This window comes from Ochotona curzoniae, unplaced genomic scaffold (assembly GCF_017591425.1).
Source record: "Ochotona curzoniae isolate NIBS_2020 unplaced genomic scaffold, NIBS_Ocur_1.0 contig_2688, whole genome shotgun sequence".
Lineage (NCBI taxonomy): Eukaryota > Metazoa > Chordata > Mammalia > Lagomorpha > Ochotonidae > Ochotona > Ochotona curzoniae.
Genome location: NW_024465553.1, coordinates 6,438,106 through 6,457,281, shown reverse-complemented (window position 1 = coordinate 6,457,281; position 19,176 = coordinate 6,438,106). Strand labels below are relative to the sequence as shown.

General features: G+C 59.2%; 1 protein-coding gene across 1 annotated transcript in view; it reads right to left on the bottom strand.

Moving 5' to 3' along the window:
- Positions 1–2,053: 2,053 nt before the first annotated feature.
- ITPK1 (inositol-tetrakisphosphate 1-kinase) overlaps positions 2,054–19,176 on the bottom strand; it is a 74,718-nt gene continuing 57,595 nt past the window's right edge. The window contains exons 4-10 of the mRNA XM_040975128.1: positions 15,494–15,611; positions 9,446–9,544; positions 9,181–9,221; positions 8,319–8,484; positions 6,378–6,445; positions 4,707–4,869; positions 2,054–3,719 (exon numbers count right to left, since the gene is read on the bottom strand). Coding sequence (XP_040831062.1) covers positions 3,355–3,719; positions 4,707–4,869; positions 6,378–6,445; positions 8,319–8,484; positions 9,181–9,221; positions 9,446–9,544; positions 15,494–15,611 — 1,020 coding nt within the window. The 3' untranslated portion in view covers positions 2,054–3,354. The remainder of the gene's footprint in view (positions 3,720–4,706; positions 4,870–6,377; positions 6,446–8,318; positions 8,485–9,180; positions 9,222–9,445; positions 9,545–15,493; positions 15,612–19,176) is intronic.

The following is a 19,176-nucleotide window of genomic DNA, read 5'->3' as shown; positions in this document are numbered from 1 at the left end:
AGAGATTGGCCTATCCTCCCAGTGGGCTATAATGGCTGAGGCGGGGCCAGAGTGAAGCTGGGAGCTTGGAACTCCATCTGGGTCTCTCGTGTGAGTACAGGGACCCGAGGCTTTAGCTAAATTTGAAGTGGAGCAGCTGGGACTCAAACCCTCACACTTGTGAGATGTGGCAGGCCGCAACCACTGGAACCCAGAAGGGGGCCATCCTAGCTGGGCCACTTGGCAGGTGTGGGACCTCAGGCCCCGGTCTCTTCCCACCTCCATCAGGGAAGGGGCAGCCACCCTGCCTCAAGTGTCGGGATGAAATGAGGAGCCAAGGCCCTGCGCTTCTTGCTGTTTCCTCAGCTGTCCTTGAGCTAGGCCACACAGCCTGCTGGCCTATGTCCCCTTATCTGCTATGACACTGGGTAAAGGCCCAGAGAGCCCCCGACAGCCTGTCACGGGATGCAGTACCAGGCCAGCTGTGGACCTGTTCACCTTGGCACATGTCCTCCCTCCTCCTCCATGGTCACCGCTGGCTTGATCCATGCACAGGACTGGCAGGGGTGGGGGTAGTGCCCGAAGTCCTAGCACATGCACTAGGATTCAGTTGCTGTTTTAGGAACAAGGAGACTGAGGCAGAGGAGGCGACATGACTGGTCAAAGTCAAGGCCAGGTTAATAAGCAAAGCCCATTAGCCAGAAAACTATTGGCCAAGAGGGGCAGGCTGCACTGGATTCCTGGGCACCAGCTGGGTGGCAGGGCCCACAACTGAGCTGTGCTAACATTTCTGCACAGCTGGCTTGTGCCTGATGGGTCTGCTCATACAGCAATGGCCGGAACAAGGCCTGGCCTAAGCTGGGTAAGGCATCCAGGGTTGCCTGCTGGGATACAGGCATCCTATATTAGGAAATCTAGCTTCCCTCCCAGCTCCCTGCTAATCCACATGGGAGCTCCACATTGAGTTCTGGGCTCCTGACTTCTGCTTGGCCCAGCCCTGGCTGCCATGGGCAGTTGAGGGAGTGAATCAGTGGATGACAGACCTCCACCTCTCTCTCTCTCTGTGCCTTTCAAATAAATTGAAAACCCATTAAAACACACACACACACACACACACAACATACACAAAATGCTTCCCGTGCAGCAGGTACGCTGAACCCATCACGGCAACCCCTGGTGGCCATGTGCATCCGGCAGGGGGCAGCACAGCCCACTTCAGGGCCACATTAGGAACACTGTTGGATTCCGGGACCAAGGTTGCTAGGAGAGCAGCACAGCCGAGCTGGGGAACCTGTGGCTTGGCTTTATCCTGGAGAGAGGCCTGTGGGGTCCCCTTCCAATGCCAGCACCACAGGCAGAACCTGACCCAGGGCCTCTGCTTAGGATGACCCCTGGCCATGACCCAGAATGTGGCCCTGCCCTTTGCTCCCACAGCCATCTGGTCACCTGGTTTGAGTCAATGCCAGCACCCTGAGCGCCTCCTGTGGCCCACCTGCATTCTGACTGCGGGGACCCCTGATGCTCCCACCCAGGAAACTGCAGTTACTGCATCTTGGGGAAGTGAGTGCCAAGGCCAAGCTTGATTTAGATGTGGGGTCCCCAGGGCCTCAGGGAAAAATTCCATGTACAATGTTCTGACCCCACATAAACGAGCATGTGCCAGGTGACACTTAGAAAACAGGGCTCTCACAGCCTGGTCAGGAGACATGCCAAGGGTGTCTGTACTAGTGGCAGAGCCCTGCAGCTTGCTGGACGCTACCCCCAGCCTGGATGAGCCTGGCACCCTTCCAACATGCTCCTAGGCCTTTGAGGCGATGCTGCACTCTGGATGTGGGCTCGCCCTGCTCCCCACTCGCATGGAGGCGAGCAGAAAATGTGGAGTCACCAGAAGATGGGGAATAGATACCAGGGCCCTGGACGTGACCTGCTTGACCCCGGGGAAAAGACAAATTAGAAGGGAAGACAAGGCTGCAGCGTTCAGGTGGAACACTGGTTGCTCCCAAGGCAGAAGGGGACTGGGGTCTTATTTCCAGAAGGTTGGGCTGTTGTGGTGCAGACACATGTGGGATGTAACTTGATTTCAGTAGTTTATTTTGAAGACAAAGCAGTGCAAGAGGCCGGCCACACTTCCCTGTGTCCCGGGGCTCAGGGCAGACCTGGGACAGGTGACACACACACGTTCATCGGGGGGGGGGCAGCACTTGAGGCAGGTGAACATGGGCAGCTGCCGGGCCCTCACCACCAAGGGAGCTGGGCACTTCTGATGAGCTCTGCCCGACACTGGGCCCAGGCCCTCCCTGCCCAACCAGACTGTGGGCATTGCCAGGCTGCAACCTTTCTGGGGATAGCTGGGGCTCTTCGCAGCATCCTCGTCTCACTGGACTGCAACCCAGCTGATGTCCCAGGATGCAAAATCACACTTGGGCAGCTCACACAGGGTCCCACGTCTTCAGGGACCCCGAAGCCCCTTGCTCCCCACTTGGTCCCTTCTCTGTCACTGCTGTGGTGATGTGGTGAGTCTCAGAAGAGGGAGTGTGGGGGATAAACAGCCTTACTCCTGGCTGACTGAGTGCCTAGGGTGTGCCAGGGGCACCGCAGGTGGCTCCGGCATGCCCGGGAGGACCCCTGTGCTCCATGGTGCCATGTCCAGGTTCCTGTGCCTGTCTCTGTCCAACTGACCACACAGGGCAGGCAGAAGATGCAGCACTCGGGCAGGAGCGCCAGGCCAGCCCCGGGGTCACAGACCTTGACCTGGGTACAGTAGGCACCCCCTGGGGCTCCCACCCATGCTAGCATCCCTCCTGGGTTCCAGTGAGTGGCAGAATGGGGATTGGAGAAAGGAGATCCGCTACGCAGGACGGAGGGGCCTGGTGGCCCCAGGGTGCTAGTCATGAAGTGTGACAGCCAGCCACAGCCTTGGCCCATTGGGGGCCTTCTGGCACCGGGCACACTGGCTTTGGGGAAGCAAGGAAGGGTCGGGGTGGGGTCTTGGGAGAACAGCAGGAGGAGGAACCATTCACGGACTGGCTCCGTCCAGCACCAGCAGCCTGGCTGGGGTCCCCTGTGGCCTTGTGGGCCAACCTGGACACACACCCATGCGAACGTGCAGACCCACTCACATTCAGCCCTAGTGTTGAAAACGCACGCGTGTGTAAACACAGCAGGAGTCAGGCGGAAGCCCCCTTCCTCCCACAAGGCAGAACGGGGGGGTGGGGCCTGTGGGTCTTGCACCTTCCCCACTCCCCCTCGCCGGATCACGACACCAGAAGGTCAGGTTACAGATTAAAAAAGAGCAGAGTCAGATCGTCATTGGGAATCGGGGAGGAGGGTCCCCCCTCCCACAGTGGGTAGGCTCTGTACCCCCAGGCTCCAGGGCTACTGGGAGGAAGCCTTGGTGGCCAGGGAGGCCACACAGTGCTGCTGGAAGCTGGGCGACACGCCAGCGGTGCAGCCGAGTCTTTGGTGCGGCAGCTTGGCTGTGCCACCCGCACCTGCCTCTGTGGTCCAGGAGGTGTCCTGGCCCAGCAGGCTGCAGCAGCTAGGGCTGGCACTGCATGCCCGCTGCTCGGACGTCCGCTCGGCCACCGGGCCGCCCGCCTGCTCTGCCAGCATCCTGCTGTGCTTCAGCGGGGCCGCCTCCCCCGGGGCAGGGGCAGTGGCGGCTGCTGTGCTCTGGCCCTGCAGGACGCTGGTGATGTGGTTGAGGAGGTCTGTGAAGAACTCGTTCACGCCCTCGTAGCCTGCAGAGGGGAGACACGGACAGCACTGGGTCAGCCAGTGTGTGAGGGAGTGTTGACTGCACCTGGGTCCCGCTCATGGACACCATACTACCTGCTTCAATCTCTGTGCACATGACCTTGCCTGCCCCCGGGGTGTGGACTGAGAGAAGCCCACCTGGGACCCCAGCCACCATCTCACTGAATGCTACCCACCCACCCAATGTGCTGCAGCATGGGCAGTTCCTCTGTTCATGCCACATATCCCATCCCTGGCCCCAGGGAGGCCTGACACACAGGGGTACCTGGCATCATTCCCAGTGTCATGGGCAAGTCCCCCTGCAAACAGCAGGATGCCATGTGGCTGGGGCAGAATCCCCTGGGGCTAGGAGCTCTAGCAGTCATGCCAGGCAGTCTCATCCTGCCTTCTGGCATACACAGACCTTGGCTCCACTGTGCTTGGGTGGCCCTTCTCATGCCTTATGGAAGAAGTCTTCCTGTCCCTGCTGGCTGGCAGGGAATTCCCCTCCTCCGACCCCAGATGGCCCTTGGCCCCCTGTGGTCAGCTGGTGGTGTTGGAAGGCTGGTAGCCTTGCAGGCCTGCCACCTCCTTCCTTCTAGAACGTGTACTCCATCCCCCATCCCGACCCTGCCTTTTTCCCGGTGCCACTCCCTCTGACTGTCCCCATCCTGCCCTCAGTTCCTTGTTTCCTCTCACGCATGTGAAACGCAAGACTCCAATTACACTGCCCCAGGGTGCCCGGAGACAACCGGGTGATCATCTCCGGGGACCTCAGAGCTGCCTTCCATCTTGCCCAGTGCATCCCATGGGGATTCCCTGTGGGCCATGCCCACCTGCACCTGCAGGCCATGTGTCCATACCTCTTCCCGCTATGCGCCCATTCTGCAGGTGGGGCTGAGGCTTAGCAGGGGAGTGCTCAGCCCAGGCCCCATGGGGAAAAGTGAAGCTGGCTGCACACCTGGGCAAGCGGGAAGGTGGTGCCCGCTCACCTGGGAAGGCGTTGATGTCAATGACGGCGTGCTGCCCTGTTTGGTTGTTGATGATGATGTCGATTCCGAACAGCGACACGCCCAACGCTTGCCGCAGGGCGCGGGACAGCGCCCTGATGACCTCGTCGTTCGGCCGCTCAAACACACCCTCAATCTTGTCCAGCTGCCAACACACAGGGCAGGGGATCAGGCCCAGGGTGGAAGAGGAGGCGCGAGGCTGTACCAGAGACTCTCTTCTCCGACCCCAGGATGCAAGCACTCCCAGGCCTGCTGCCTTGCTGCCCTGTGATTGCGAGGCTCCGGCTGGGACACCCCTGGGGAAACACAGCCCACAGGACTTCCCCCCTATTCCGGCCTTAGCTGGCCTGGGACAGGCCCCTGGTCATGGCCTCCAAGGAGAGCAAGGATTCTGGAGTCTGGAAACCTGACAGCGACTTCCTAGCTTTGCAGACTCAGGGAAAAAAGAGCAGGCCGCTCTGTGCCTCAGTTTGCCCATTTGTAAAATGGGACCAACACGACCTCCATCCCAGACTTGCCAGGAGGAGGTGGGAACAGTAGAGGCCAGGCTGGCAGAAGCGGCTAGGGCACAACCTGAACAGAGATGCCATGCTTGTTCAGTCTTAGAGTTCCAGGAGCCAAAGGGAAGTGGAGACTGGTCAATGGCAGAGGAGGGCAAAGCTGGGCCAGAAAAAGTCAAAATGGGGGCGGGTACCAGGCCACTTGGGACCCCCACAGCCCACATTAGGGTGCCCGGGTGTGCCTTAGGTCCCAGCTGTGTGCCAACATACTGACACACAGGTGACCTGGACTGAACTGGCAGTTCCCGGCTTTGGTCTCAACACAGCCCTGACCCCTGAGGACACCTGGGGAGTGAACCAGCAACCAGAGCTTGCTTGCTCAAATATAAATAGGTTTTAAAACTGTATTTTACACGAAGCAACAGCAGCCTGCTGCCAGATGGTCACAGCCCTCACGTCTCTCACTATGCAGTGCCCAAGACAGCTTAGGCCTCAGACCTCAGGTAAGGCCCTGGGGGGAGGTAGGGCTCCCCTGCCTTCTTCATTTATTTGAAAGAGCTACACAGCATGGAAGCAGGAGAGGAGAGAGAGATCTTTTATCTACTGGTCCACTTCCCAGGTGGCTGCAATGGCCAGGCCTTGACCAGGCTAGGAGTCAAGGGCTAGCTCCATCAGGGTCTCCATGTGGGCGGCAGAGGCCCAAATACCCGGGCCATTTGCTGCTTTTCCAAGGCCATGAGCGGGGAGATGGATCAGAAATAACAGCTGGGATGCAAACTAGCACACGTATGGGATGCTGGTATTACAGGTGGCAGCTTTGCCCACTATGCCATAATGCTTGGGATCCCAAGAAGGGTGGCAGTCCCTGGCAATGTAAATGTACCCCTGCCACCGAAACATCTACTTGGAAACAACTGATTTCACACACATGAATTTCACCTCAATTTAAAATAATGTGTGCAGCTGGGCTGGGATGGGAATCCTGAGGGACAAGGATACCCCTCCAGAGCCCCGCCCACACCATGGTCCTCTATGCTACTCTTCCTCCCAGAAGCCATAAATCCACAGAGAACAGATATACTGCTGGGGCTGCCCAAGGTGAGAGCAGGCCTGGTCTGGAATGTGCAGGAGAAGGCCAGGTGCAAGCGCTCACCTCGGTCAGCACGGACGACGACTCTGGCTTGGACACGTTGTGGCTGTTGAAGAAGATGGACTCGCGGTCTGGAAAAAGAACAGACAGGGACCCCAGTGAGAACTTCAAGGCAGCGAATGTGCCGGCCAGCTGCCACCAGAGGGCAGCACCTGCCAATCACAGGCTGGGTGCCTCTGGCTTGGTGATCAAAGGCGGTGCTGGGGGTGAGGGTATCCCTGTGGGTGGAGCCCCTGCACCCCAGGGAGATACTAGGGCATGCACTGACAGACACCCAGACAGGAGTCTCTCCCTCAGGCTCTGCCCCTGAGCAATACGTGGCCATGGACTTCTTGTTTGTGGCCTGGGAAAGTAATGGAGGACGGCCCAAAGCCTTGGGAACCCGTACCCGTGTGGGAGACCCAGAAGAAGCTCCTGGCTTCACTCGGCTCAGCTTCAGCTGCTGCGGCCACTTGGGGAGTGAACCAGTGGATGGATCTTTTCTCTCTCTTCTCTGTAAAATCTGACTTTCCAATAAAAGTAAATAAAAAAAAAAATCTGAGATCTGGTGGTTAAGCTTCAGAGATGGAATCATTTGGGTAAAAGAAGAAAAGAGAAGGGAGTTAGTATAAGACTAACTCCTAATTTAAGGCATTTCCCATAGAGCTAGAGCAAATGTCTAAGAAAAACCAAGGGGATGAGCCATGTATGTGGTTAGGATGCTTAGGACGACCCCCAGCACAGCACAGTGCCCAGGTTCAAGTCCCGGCTCCGCTGACTCCAGCATCCTGCCAACGCTCACCTTGGCAGGGCTCAAGTGCTGGGCCCCTGTCACCACGCAAGAGACCCGGATTGAGTTCCTGGGTTAGAGTGAACCAAGGGACAGGATGTCTATCTCCCTTTCTCTGCTTTCAAAGGAAAAACCCCCCAAGGATTTCTGTACGAGTTAAGCTCTGGCCCACCCATGGGAAGAGGTCTCTCCTCGGCGGTGTCTGGTCTCGGGCAGGCACTGTGCTGGGCTAGGCTGTCACGAGCCCTGAGAAGGCGGCCTGGCCTGAGCTGAGATACAAAGAGCCACACGGCTCCCAAGACCATGTCAGTGGGAAGTGGAGTCACCCAGGAGTCAGGGTGCAGATGACAGCTGATCTCAATTCTCGGGGGGAATGGACAGCGACAGGCAGTCCCAGGAAGAGGGGCTGCAGGGGCATGGATCCACCTGCCGGGGTGGAGACGGGGTGGTCCATGCACACCTGGGGCCGGGGGGCTCCTGTGTAGACAGCAGCATGCTCTGTGCCATGCCCTCTACTAATCACCCCAGGGGAGCCAGCTTCCTCCAAGGGGACCCCAGGAGAGTCGGCTACAGTGCCACAGCACCAGGAGACTGCAGCAAAGGCTCAACACCCAGAATGTTCCTCGGAGTAGGTTTGTGGACCAGCCAAGGACTTGTGCCTGAAGCAGGTGAGCGGCTGAGCAGGGAAGAGCCCAGGGGGTACCTACCCCTCGTCATTCCAGCACCCCAAACGACAGGAGCACCTGGGAGCACCAACACTGAAGAAGGGATTCCAGGGGATGCCCGGTGAGCATCTGTGGCTGATGGACTGCTGGGAGGGGTCCCCTGTGGCCCAAGGGCCTGCACCGGGGAGTCCTTATCATCCAGCAGCTGGCCATCCTGAACGTGACTGTGGGGGTGGCAGTTTCCTAGGCTCTGCCTCCCAGTGTCGAAAGAGAGAATGAATGGAGGATGGAGCCGCCAGCATGGGACCCTCCCTCTCCTGTAGGCCTCAGGTGTCCTGGGCAGAGAAAACCTACAGGGGCTTCCTAGATGTAGCTGGGTGAGCCAGGTGTCCCTTGCTGGTCCCCAAGACCCCTCTCCAACCACTCATGTACACAGCTTGTGCAGCCCATCCCCTCCTCCCTTGCCCCACAGCCCCACAGCCCCAGTGTGCCTCCGAGCGGGGTGGGTACCTGAAGTGCCTGCCGAGAAGTTCTTGAGCGAGGGCCTCTCTACCACGGTGTAGGACTCGCCCACCACAAACACCTTGTACAGGACAGCATTGTGGTTGATGAAGTTCTGGACCACACACGGTGGCTGGATGGCACTCAGGCCCTCCTGGTTGAACACGATGGCCATCTGGGGAGACAGGGTGTGGAATCTCAGGGGCGGGCCAGGGGCGCACCCTTCCCCACACTGTCCACAGCCCCCAGCCAGGGACGTGAGGACTGCTTCGCGACTCCGGAGAGCCCAGGGATCCAAGTACGTCATCCAGTTCCATGCAAGACTGGCCAGAGTGCCAACCTCCGACCCGGGAGCCAGTGCCTCTGCCCACGGGCCTGGACAGGCGGCTGCCTCCTCTCCTTGCCTGACAGGAAAGCCTTGTACCTTCCAAGGGCTCCTTGGTCCTAGGAGCCCCTGACCTTGACAGCAGGCTAGGTTCAAGGGGCTGCCCCCATGTGCCTTCCCAGGGTAGCATGCCCACTGGGGCTCTGACCACAAAGAACATGACAGGAATCCACAGAAGGTCATGGGCAAGAGTTGTCTGTGAGGCAGAGGTCTCTCACCAGGAATCTACCTCCCTCCCTAGCACCCCGGCGGTGGCCTTGTGACCTCTAGGTGTCCCCTTGGGGCTGGACTGTGGCAGCCAAGCTGGCCAAGGCCAGCACAGCCTTGTGGCCTGGGGGATAGAACGGGAAGCAGCCAAGGTCAAGTCAGAGCACTAAACCACAAAGTTTCTACTGTTCCTTCCTGTGTCGCTCGGGGCAGGCAGGGAGGCAGCAAGACCTCTGGCAGGAAAGGCAGGGGATGGGAACAGGGCAATGTGCCACTCACCTCGTGAGAGTTGGTGCCATGGGCCACTCTGGTTTTGCAAACTGCAGATGGAAAAGAAAGGCAGAGTGGGAACAGTGAGTCGTTTATCTGCTGAGCTCCCCCTGGCCGACCCAGGAGGACCCTGCGTGGTCAGTGACTGCTCACACCACGAGGATGCACAGGGCTCCCCAGGGGGTGCTGGTGGAGGAGGGACCCAGGGCCACCCAGGCAGAGGGGAACACAGCCCAGGCCCTGTGCCCGCCCCCAGCCCGTCCCGGGTACATACTGAAAGGGAAGGCCAGGCCATTCTGCTCCAGCAGCCTCATGGTGTCGTCCCCGCACAGGCTGGTGAGCTCCATGAAGGGCGGAGAGCAGATCCTGCCATCTGCGGAGAGGGGGACTCGGTCAGCCCGCTAGAGACTGCCTCCCACCACTGTCCTAGATGTTATGGGTGGCCGGCAGTATCACTGTCACTCCACGGCAAGCGTGACAGCCGTGTAACAGCACAGGCCCGTAAGGACACCCACGGAAACGGACGGACCTGTCTTCATCTTTATTTTAGGCATGACTGAGAAAAGATGGGCTTCTTTGTTTATTTGAGTGAGAAAGAGAGAACTTCCACTCACTGGTTTATCCTACCAGTGCCCCAAATGGCTAAGACTGGGCTGGGATCTCAATCCAGACCTTCTGTGCTGGAAGTAGGAACCTGGCTACTTGAGCTGCTGCTACGGCGTTAGCAGGAAACGGAGTCAGAAGCCGGAGCTGGAACACTACCCTGGGACTCCCACGTGGGATGCAAGAACTGTTAACTGCTAAACCAAAGGCCCGCAACAGACCACCTTGCCTCCACTCTCCACCGAGAACTCAGTGGGCTTCACAACCCCTGGAGGAGCATGAGGTGCGGCTGGCTCTTGGTGCATGTCTGGCGCCCTATGGGGTCTGCGCTGACGACCCCACCCCAGGGTCCACGCTGACCCCATAAGAACACTGAGGTCTGAAACCTGAGGTAGCTGTGCCAACCATTCTCCCCTTGCTGTAAAACAGGAGAAACACCTCCCGAGGGGTTCCTGGAAGGCCTGACACGTAGCAGGTGCTTGGCGTGGGGACCCACAGGGAGGCAGGCCGGCCACAGGTGCATCCAGGGCCCAGCACATGCCGGGCCGCATCCTGACAGTGGCATTGTAACTGGATTTGCCTTTCTAATTCTGCTTTTAGAGCATGTGAAGCCATTGGCGTTCTCAGGGGATTTTGTATCTCCCAGCTGCCTCATGGACAGCATGTCCCCCGTCATGACAGACAGGCTGGGTCACTCCCCAAACAGCTGCAAAGGCCAGGACTGGGCCAAGCTAAAGCCAGGAGCTTCTTTCAGGTCTGTGCAGTGGGTACGGGGCCAGCCTCTGCTGCTATCCCAGGGACATGAGCAAGGAGCCAGATGAGAAGTGGAATAGCAGGGACACAAACTGGTGCCCCTATGGGATGCTGGTATTGTAGGTGGCAGCTTAACCTGCCATGCCACAAAGCTGTCCCCAAGAAAGGGCTCTGAGGAGGTAAAGTCAAGTCATCAGGGTGGGCCTATTCCAGGAGGACTGACCAAGATGAGGGGACAGGGAGCAGTCATACACACAGGAGGCAAATGAAACCCGAGAGCAGGCGGCACCCCAAGCCAAGGAAAGAGACCTCTGGAGAAAGCCTGTCTTTGCACTCGGCAGAACACCAGGACGATGTATTCAGTCACGTGTCAGACGCCCCTGCAGTAGCCCTGGCAGACACCCGCCAGCCCAGCCGGCTAAAGCCCCTGCTGTCACTCCCAGGCAAACCCCAGCTCCAGTGGCATGATCACCTCTCTGCCCCTCCCCGGGACCTCCTTCCTCTGAAACGGGGTGACCACCTGCCATTCTGAGGATCTCCTGAGGTTCTGGGCTCTCTGGAACAAGCTTCCCTTGGATGCCGTCCCCTTTGCATGGCCACCTTGCTGGGCGCCTCCCATGTTCTATTAGGTAGATTTCAGTAAATCAGCTGCCTGTTCCTTGTGGGCAGGTGAAGGTGGTCATCAGTGTCTGCCAGCACTGGAGACTGCAGGAAGGAAAACAAGAGGCCTGCAATGCCTCTGTTTCACCACCACAGGGCGCTGTTGGTCTGGAACAGCCTGGAGGATTGCAGCCAGCAGGATGCAGGAGCCAGCACCCAAGCCACCTTCCCTAGCCGGCTCCTGAATTGCGCGGGGAAGCACGGTCCATGCATCCTGTGTGAACCACGATGTAGCCTGATGGCGGCTCACAACACAGCAATGAAGGTATACTGGTCGCTGTTGCTGCCCGGCCGCACCCAATGGTGAAGTCACAGGCAGGCGCACTCCTGATCTGCATGGACTTGCGAGGGCCTAGGCCTGTGCTGGGCGTTCCCTGAGCTCACCACTACACATCCACATCCTGGTCACCGCCCCTGGCCCCAAGGCTCCGGGCAGCACTCCAGCTGTGCCCTTCCCTGGGGCTCTGGCCACCCAGGCCTCCGCCCCAGCCCTGGGGCTCTGCCCCTGGCTCAGCTCTGCAGAAGTGACTTCCCAGTGCTCCCACAGCCGGTCCCCAGCAGCTTCCACGGCAGCTCTGGCACGCCAGCTTAGGAACCCAAGGGTTCCCCGAGGGCAGGACTGGATCTGCAGGGGGACCTGGGCCACTCAGACAAGGATGTGTGTCTGTTTAGGCCCATTACTAGCCCTGAATGAGATCAAATTCAAGTAATCAGCTCAGTTGGTTTTGTTACCATGAGTATCTAGTAAGGTGTCCTGAAGGCAGTCCTGGGGGACGGGGAGGAGAGAGGGCCCTTGCTGCCTGTGGCTCGGGGGCTCCAGGCCACAGGCGAGTGCCCACAAGGAATCGAGTCTTTCCTGGCGGGGCAGGACTGGGCGCCACTCACCATCCAGTTCCCACCCCACACCTCCAGCAGCCTAAGCCCTGCTAGCGCCCGCAGCTCCTCCCTCCGCCCCCACAGCCAGTCTCCACTGTGCAGCCGCGCTTAGCAGCCCGTGGGTCCCATGCAGGTGGGGAGGTGCATGGCGGGGTCCTGACTGGGCAACTGGTTGTCCAGGTGACTGAATGTACTTTGTCCTGGGTGTGTGTGATGAGGTCAGTGTGAGTCAGGGATGGCCCTTCCCAGCAGGCCTGGGGCCTGAACAGAACAAAAAGCAGGGTGCAGGGGAGCCTACTCCTCACCCACCTCAAGGCTCAGGCTGCCCAGGCATTGTCACCACACCATCACACACACCGGGATTCTTCAGTCTGTCTTTCCCCAGGGGCTGAAGGGCCTCATCTTAGCTCACTGCAGACTTCTGAGAGGCCCGAGGGCCCCCCTGACAGCAGCCTGACCCTCAGGGAGTTGCCCGGCCACAGAAGACACAGGGCAGGGACACAGTGAAGGAAGAGGGCAGTAGCCCACATCCCAGTGGAGGGCACGGCTGAGGGCAGGACAGGCTGGGGCAGACAGGGTCAGATGATGCGTGCTGTGGTCAGCAGGACAATGGCTCTCCTGCTGTCTGACCCAGTGAGTGACCGTCTCCTGTCTCAGGGCCAGACGGCCACTCATCCCCGGAGTGTCCAAAGGCTGACAGCAGAGGAGCCAGCCACAGACGCCGGTGGAGCTGCAGACACTGCACCGCGAGGTGGCTGCTGGGAACACGGACCAAATGCCCAGCAGCTGCTCTTAGACTGACAGCCCCTTCCGGCCTGCAGGGCAGATGCTCCCTGCTGAGTCCCCTCCCCCACCCGCAGCTGCAGCTCCCCAGGGGCCCCAGAGGCTCCCAGCACTCTGGAAGTAGGAGACCTGTGAGGCTATGTGGCAAAGGCGATGCCAATGTGTGTCACTGGACCCTGGGCTCTGCAATAGAGGGTGACAGTCTGTGCACTGAAAGGGCTCTGAGCCACCAACAGGCAGAAGGGCAATGACCTGGCAGAAATGGGCAAGCACCCCAGGAAGATCCTCTTGCAGGAGAGACACAGACACCCCAGAAATACACAGAGAGCTGCCACCCGGCGAAGGACAACAACAAGGCTGCAAATCAGGAGAGTGGGGTGCCAGCTCCCCCATGCAGCTGGTGGAATCTGTCTGCATGAGGGAAGGCCTATCCATGGTATCTGGTTTGTTTAAAAGAAGGAGCCAAATAGCTGGGATGGCACTGAGTCCAGCATCACAGAACACAGTAGGAGCTGTGGGCTCGAATACTAGAATATTACACAGCCATCAAAAAGCGCAGCTCTCGTCCCACCACGTCTCCTGGTACCAGTGTGGGGAGAAGCTTGTATGTGTCCTCAGGCAGGAACACAGGTTCTGTCGTGACCCATGTGTCTGTTTCTATGTGTGTGAGAAGGGTCTAGAAGCATGGCTTCAAAGCTGTAAACCCAGGAGATGAGGTGGGAGTTAGAGTGAGGCCAGTAGACCGCGCATACACACCTACCCACTTCCAGTCTGGGAAAGCGCCAGGACAGAGGGGTGAGGGGCCTCCCGTGTGCTCAGCTGGACGGGGCTGAACCTGCTGTGTGTCACAGATCCCGGGGCCTATCCTCCCTGCTTTCACCCCTGAAATGGGGGTCCCCACCCCAACCCCGACCAAGAGCATGCCAGGTCAGGGTGGGTTCCCACACCAGCCCTGCCTCCATGGCTCGACCAGGAGCTACCAGTATTCTGCAGCACAGTGTCTTTACAGGCTGCTGCCTGGTGCCATGTGGCCACTGGGGACAGAGGCCAGCTGAGCCCCATCCCCGACCCACAGCCCTGGGCATCTCCCACCTCTGAATGTAACCCCACTTCCCACACGAGAGAGAGGGGGGCCCTGCTGGGCTGATTCTTTCTGACCCCCTCCTACGCAGCCTCCCAGCAGCACAGCTTCCACCCAAGCCCTGATTAAATCCCCATAAGCTGTGTGTGCCCTCTCTGGGGAGGCCTGGCGCCCTGCACAGGCCATCTGGCACCTCCGGAGCAGGTGAGCAGGAGGGGCCAGGGAGGCGACACCCCTCATCACCTGGGGTCGGCAGAGGTCTCTAGCCAGCTGCCCGAGATCCCCCGCACTTGCTCCCCTGGGCACAAGCACACAGACCCAGGCATCAAAAACACGCCCAGGAGCCACAAGGGCCTTGTCCAGGATCACCCAGAGTCAGGTGGCAGAGCTAGGCCCAGGCCCTGGGGTTTCCTCTGGGTCCCAGTGCTGGGTGGCAGAGGGGGCTGGCTGGCAGAGACATATCCCTGCAGCTTCTCCCCTCCCCCACACCAGGACCAGATGGTGCTTAGCTTCCAATAACTTCCACGCTGGGTCCCCAGAGGATCCAGGCTCGGAGCTCTCTGTTTAAGGGCTGTGGGTGCTAGCCGTTCCCATAGCCACTCATGGGTGGGTTGGGGGGGCGCACAGCCCAGGTACTCTGGGCTAGGTCACTGGGATCACAGGCCTGGTCACTTGCCCATGGGAATTGCGGTGTCCCAGGGTCAACCCATGTCTTGGGTGGTGACATGGCACTCTTGCCAGTGGTCCTCCAAGGTTCACTGTCACTTCTATGGTTACAAAACTCCTGAATCTGAGCAGGGCATGTGACTGCCCAAGCTGAGCTCCATCTTCCAACTTGCTTACAGTTCAACCTGTGAATTCTTGCCAAAGATGTGGGAAAGGCTTCCAGACCTCCTTCTCAAGAGACAGGAACAGGGGATGCTCACAGCTGTCCTCCTGTGTGTGTACCACCCCTCCCCATGTGCCCACCCACCGGGAGCCCAGCAGCCCTGATGCAGCCTCCCCAGCTATCCCCCAGGAAGTACCACCTCAGCCTGGGGACAGTGACAATTTGAAGGAGATTCCCCCAGAACCCCTCCCCCACACCAGAGTACGCTGCTGGGATTGCTGTAATTAGTCCAGGGAATGGCAAGAATAATTATGGGCATTCACAGGAAAGGGCTGGTGTCTCCAGGACCGAGGCTGGAGCAGGAAGCCCCAAGTGCACCTGCAGGGGACAAAGGAGACTCCTGCCCTGTGCAGTGCACACAAGGCAAGCCCAATCTCAGCGTGCTTGACCCAAGGTGACTGCTGTCTGCCTATCTTCTTCTCTGGATTACATAACTGCTGGCCCACCTGCCATGCTCCCGCATGCCAAGCCCACATGCCATAGCAATGTTCTGTCACCACCTCTGGGATTTGAAGCAGCAACATGAACCCAGCCCCTTTCCCCAAGCCATCAGCGTCACCCTCCCTAACCCTGTCACTGGAGCTGCTGACAGCCCATCTGGAATTTCACTGCTTCCTGCACTCAGGGTTAAGTCCTCTGGCCCAACCTGCCACAGTGCCCACCCTGACCATCACTACCTTGCATGTAGGCCTCAATCTTCCGGATCAGCTCATAGGACTTGGAGCGGTCGAGCAGGGTCCGGATGGCGGGGAGGGGATCCAGGATGATGGTCTCGGGGTGGGCCTCGATGTACTCCTGGAAAGCACAGCATGCACACTCTGGTTAGGGCCAGGGAGGCTGGGGCTCGGTGTGTCTGCCTTGCCCCACCAGGCCTGACTTCCTGTTGAGGCCAGCATGGGGCCCAGCTCGCAGCTTCTAGAAGCAACCAACAGTACTGTGCTGGATTCAGAGCCTCAGTCCTGGGGAGTGTGAGGTCTGCTGCCCACCCAGGCCTCAGCCCACGCAGTCAGAGAAAAGATGCATCCGGGTGAGTGAACATGGCCTGGGCCGCCGCCGTCTGGGGGTTGGGGGGCAAGCTATGCGTGTGCACATCCACACCCCCTATCCCAGGCGGGGGATGACCCAGGAGGCTCTCTTGATCAGATTTTCCTCTGGAGTTGACACAATCACCCAGAGACCCCATTTCTCACCCAAGAGCCCTTGTCCAAGTCCTTGCCTCTAGTGCATGGTTTCCCACGAACCACCATCCCCTTGAGCAGGGCTTGTTCTGTTAAACCAGGCCTGGCCGCCACACAGATGAAATTGCCTTACCACAACAGAAGTCACCCCACTCCCTATGCCCTCAAATCACGGACAGGCTGAGGACCGCAGGCATCCCATGTGGCTGGCACAGCCCGGCTGGGGGAGAACGCCCACAGTGGGCTGCAGGGCAGGCAGCAGACAGGCCTGGAGGCCTAGGAGGGGCTCTGGATGTGTCTCAGAGGACAAAGGACATCGCACAGGTCGGCCAGCTTAAGGCTATTTTCCCAGCTGGACCTAGAGGATGACAGACACTGCTGTTTCTCACCGGACTGAGAGCCAGGGCCACCTTCCCAGACCCACTCCCCACAGCTAAACATTGACCATCAACCATCACAGCAGCTGTGGCACTGGGGGAAGACATTCCGATCTCAGGGAGCCGCTGCTGCCACAGGCTTCCCCTTCTTGCAAACAACCACGCTCCACCAGGTGAGCGACGTCCTCGCCTGCTCAGTGTGCACCTGCGCTGGCCAGTCCCTCACCCCTTATCTGCTCTTATCGCCACTGTCTCCTTCCCCAGCCCCTTGCAGGACAAAGTCCAAGCCCCACAACCTGCCAAGCGAAAGCCCGGAGACCTGGTTCCAGCAGCCAGGCATCCTTGCCCCACCACCTCCACAGCCACACCTTGTAGACCCTCCTGGCCTGCACACGGTTGGGAGGGCCCAGGGCAGGAGGTGTGGAACACATCCTTAGAGAAGGGCACTGGGGCTGAGGCTGTAGCTTGTGCAAGGGCACCGAGGCAGGCAGCTGCCATGCAGGGCCAGTGTGGCAGGGAAGAGGGGATGGGCACAGCGAGGCTGGGTCACTGTCTCCCATGGCACCATACAACAGTGTGAGACTTTCTTGGGCCTGGACAGGCAATGATCTGCACCCTCTTCCTGGGGTTTGAGGTGGGGGTTCCTGCTTGGCCACAGGCCTCGCCCTCCAGCTGGGGGCTCAGCCCTGTGCTCAATGCCAGGGAGGCAGCTTCTGGAGATGGTGCTGAGGCTGACCTGCACCCAGGGAACACCGGAGGACAATCAGTGATCTTCCAGCTGACCAAGTTGGAAAAGCATCGGTTTAGGGAAAGTCCTAGGGAGACCCACATGCCTTGTGGGTCATGGCCACTGTACCCTGCCAGGGCCCTGAGGGGGCGAGAAAACAGCCAGGCCTACCACACCACACCTGTGGCCACACCTAGCAGGTGACTAGGTGCCCGAGACTCCCGCTGCTCTGCAGCTGGAGGCCCTGAGCATGGGGGCACAGACCCATCCACTCCCCCATGGGATGGGCAGGGCCCCAAAGGAACTTTGCCCGAGTCTGTTTGCTGATAACCAAGTCCCAGGCAGAGCCATCGTGGCACCAGGCTGCTGGCTCCGCACGATCCTTGGAGCAAGAAAACAACTGAATCATCCCAGAGTCTGCAGGCCAAGCCAATCACAGACAGAAAGCCTTGAGGGGGTGGGATTGTATGACACCCACCCACCCTGCTGCCAGGGCAGCTGGCATACAGCACTGCCTCTTGGCTCAGGAATCCCTCCCTCCCTGGGGAGCCAGGGGCTTAATGGAGGCAGCCCGAGATGGAGTGCTTCAGGGCTGTTGGGAGCAGCTGGGAGATCCTCTTCCCTAACTCATTCCCCTAGGTGCCTTTGGAGAAGGCACCCTGGACACCTGCCTTCTGGGGCGAGCCACCTGATTGCTCCACCGCCCAGGCAGGAAGGCAGGCAGGTGCATCTTAATTTTCTTCCCACGCCCTCTCTTCCCCAAAGCATCCCTCTCCCCCTCTGTTGCAAATAAAAACAAAAGACACCCTCAAAGTCAAGTGCTAACCTCCCCAAGTCTGTGTAGCCTGAACCTGCACCTCAAGCACCTCACCCTGGGGCCGTGAGGAGCCCTTCCCCAGCCTTCACCATGGGGACTCTCACCCTGTATCTTCAGGTTCTGCCAGCCCCCGCCTGTTCCCCATGGCCTGGATTGTTCTTTTTTATAAAGAAGGAAACCTCCGGGCCTTATCAGAGATCCGGCTTCTCCCAGAGAGGCACGGTGGAAATGGATCCAATAAATATCGGAGCTGGAGGTCATCGTGAGGTCACTGGCTCTGGCTGAGGGCCGGCTAGGGCTGTGCCCTAGATGCGACAGGCTCAGGGACTGGCCCCGACGCACGTTCCCTTGCCCATACTGTTCCTTCCCTGTCCAGAACAGCGACATGGGGCAGGGGCAGCACTCTGCTGTGGGGAGTGAGAGCTGCCCCTCCGGGGAGTACTTGGTCAGCAACTCTCAGAGGCTGGCTGGGAGTTCTGGTCCTTTATCTAAGAAGACACAGATGGATGGTGCTGGCTGGAACGGAAGTGGCAGCAGCAGGAGCGGCTGCAAGCACCAAGCCAAAGGCACTTTATACCTAAGACCTCTTCCCAGCAACCGGCCGGTGCCAAGTAGCAAGAGCCATCAGCACCCATGACTGAGTGACAAGGAGACTGAGGTTGGGGGGCGGGGTCATGCGGCTCATAATCCAGGGGCTCTGATCTACCTGCCAGGCAACAGAAAGGATGGGCAGAACAGGGCAGAGCAAGGCTCCACCTGTACTGCTCAAATCCCATGCAAATCTCCTACTGCCGGCCATGGGTCTAACCCAGCCCTGCTGCACCTGTTAACCCACCTGCATTTGGGGAAGAATTACATCCACTAATCACCAGGACAAATGAGTTAATACAGACAGGTTTGAGGAAACTCACAGATGCTCCACCTGTGACTGGGTGGTGGTCGTGGCAGAGAACCAAAAAGCAACAGGGAGCCAGTCCCCACGGAACATGAACATCTCATCCACAGGTTAAGATGCCAGCATCCCATAACCTCTTAGTAATGCCCACTTCGGGAGGCAGAAGGTGATGGCCCAAATCCTTGAGCCTCTGCCGCCCATATGGGACATCCGGATGGAGTGCCCACGCTCAGCGTTGTGGGTCTAGGAGGGGAATGCACCAGCAGCTGGGGATGGCTCTCTCTGCCTCTCTCCCTGCCTGGCACATCCCACTGGATGTGGGGTGACCTACAGCTGAGTGCTTGGCAGCCCGGCCCTGGCACGAGA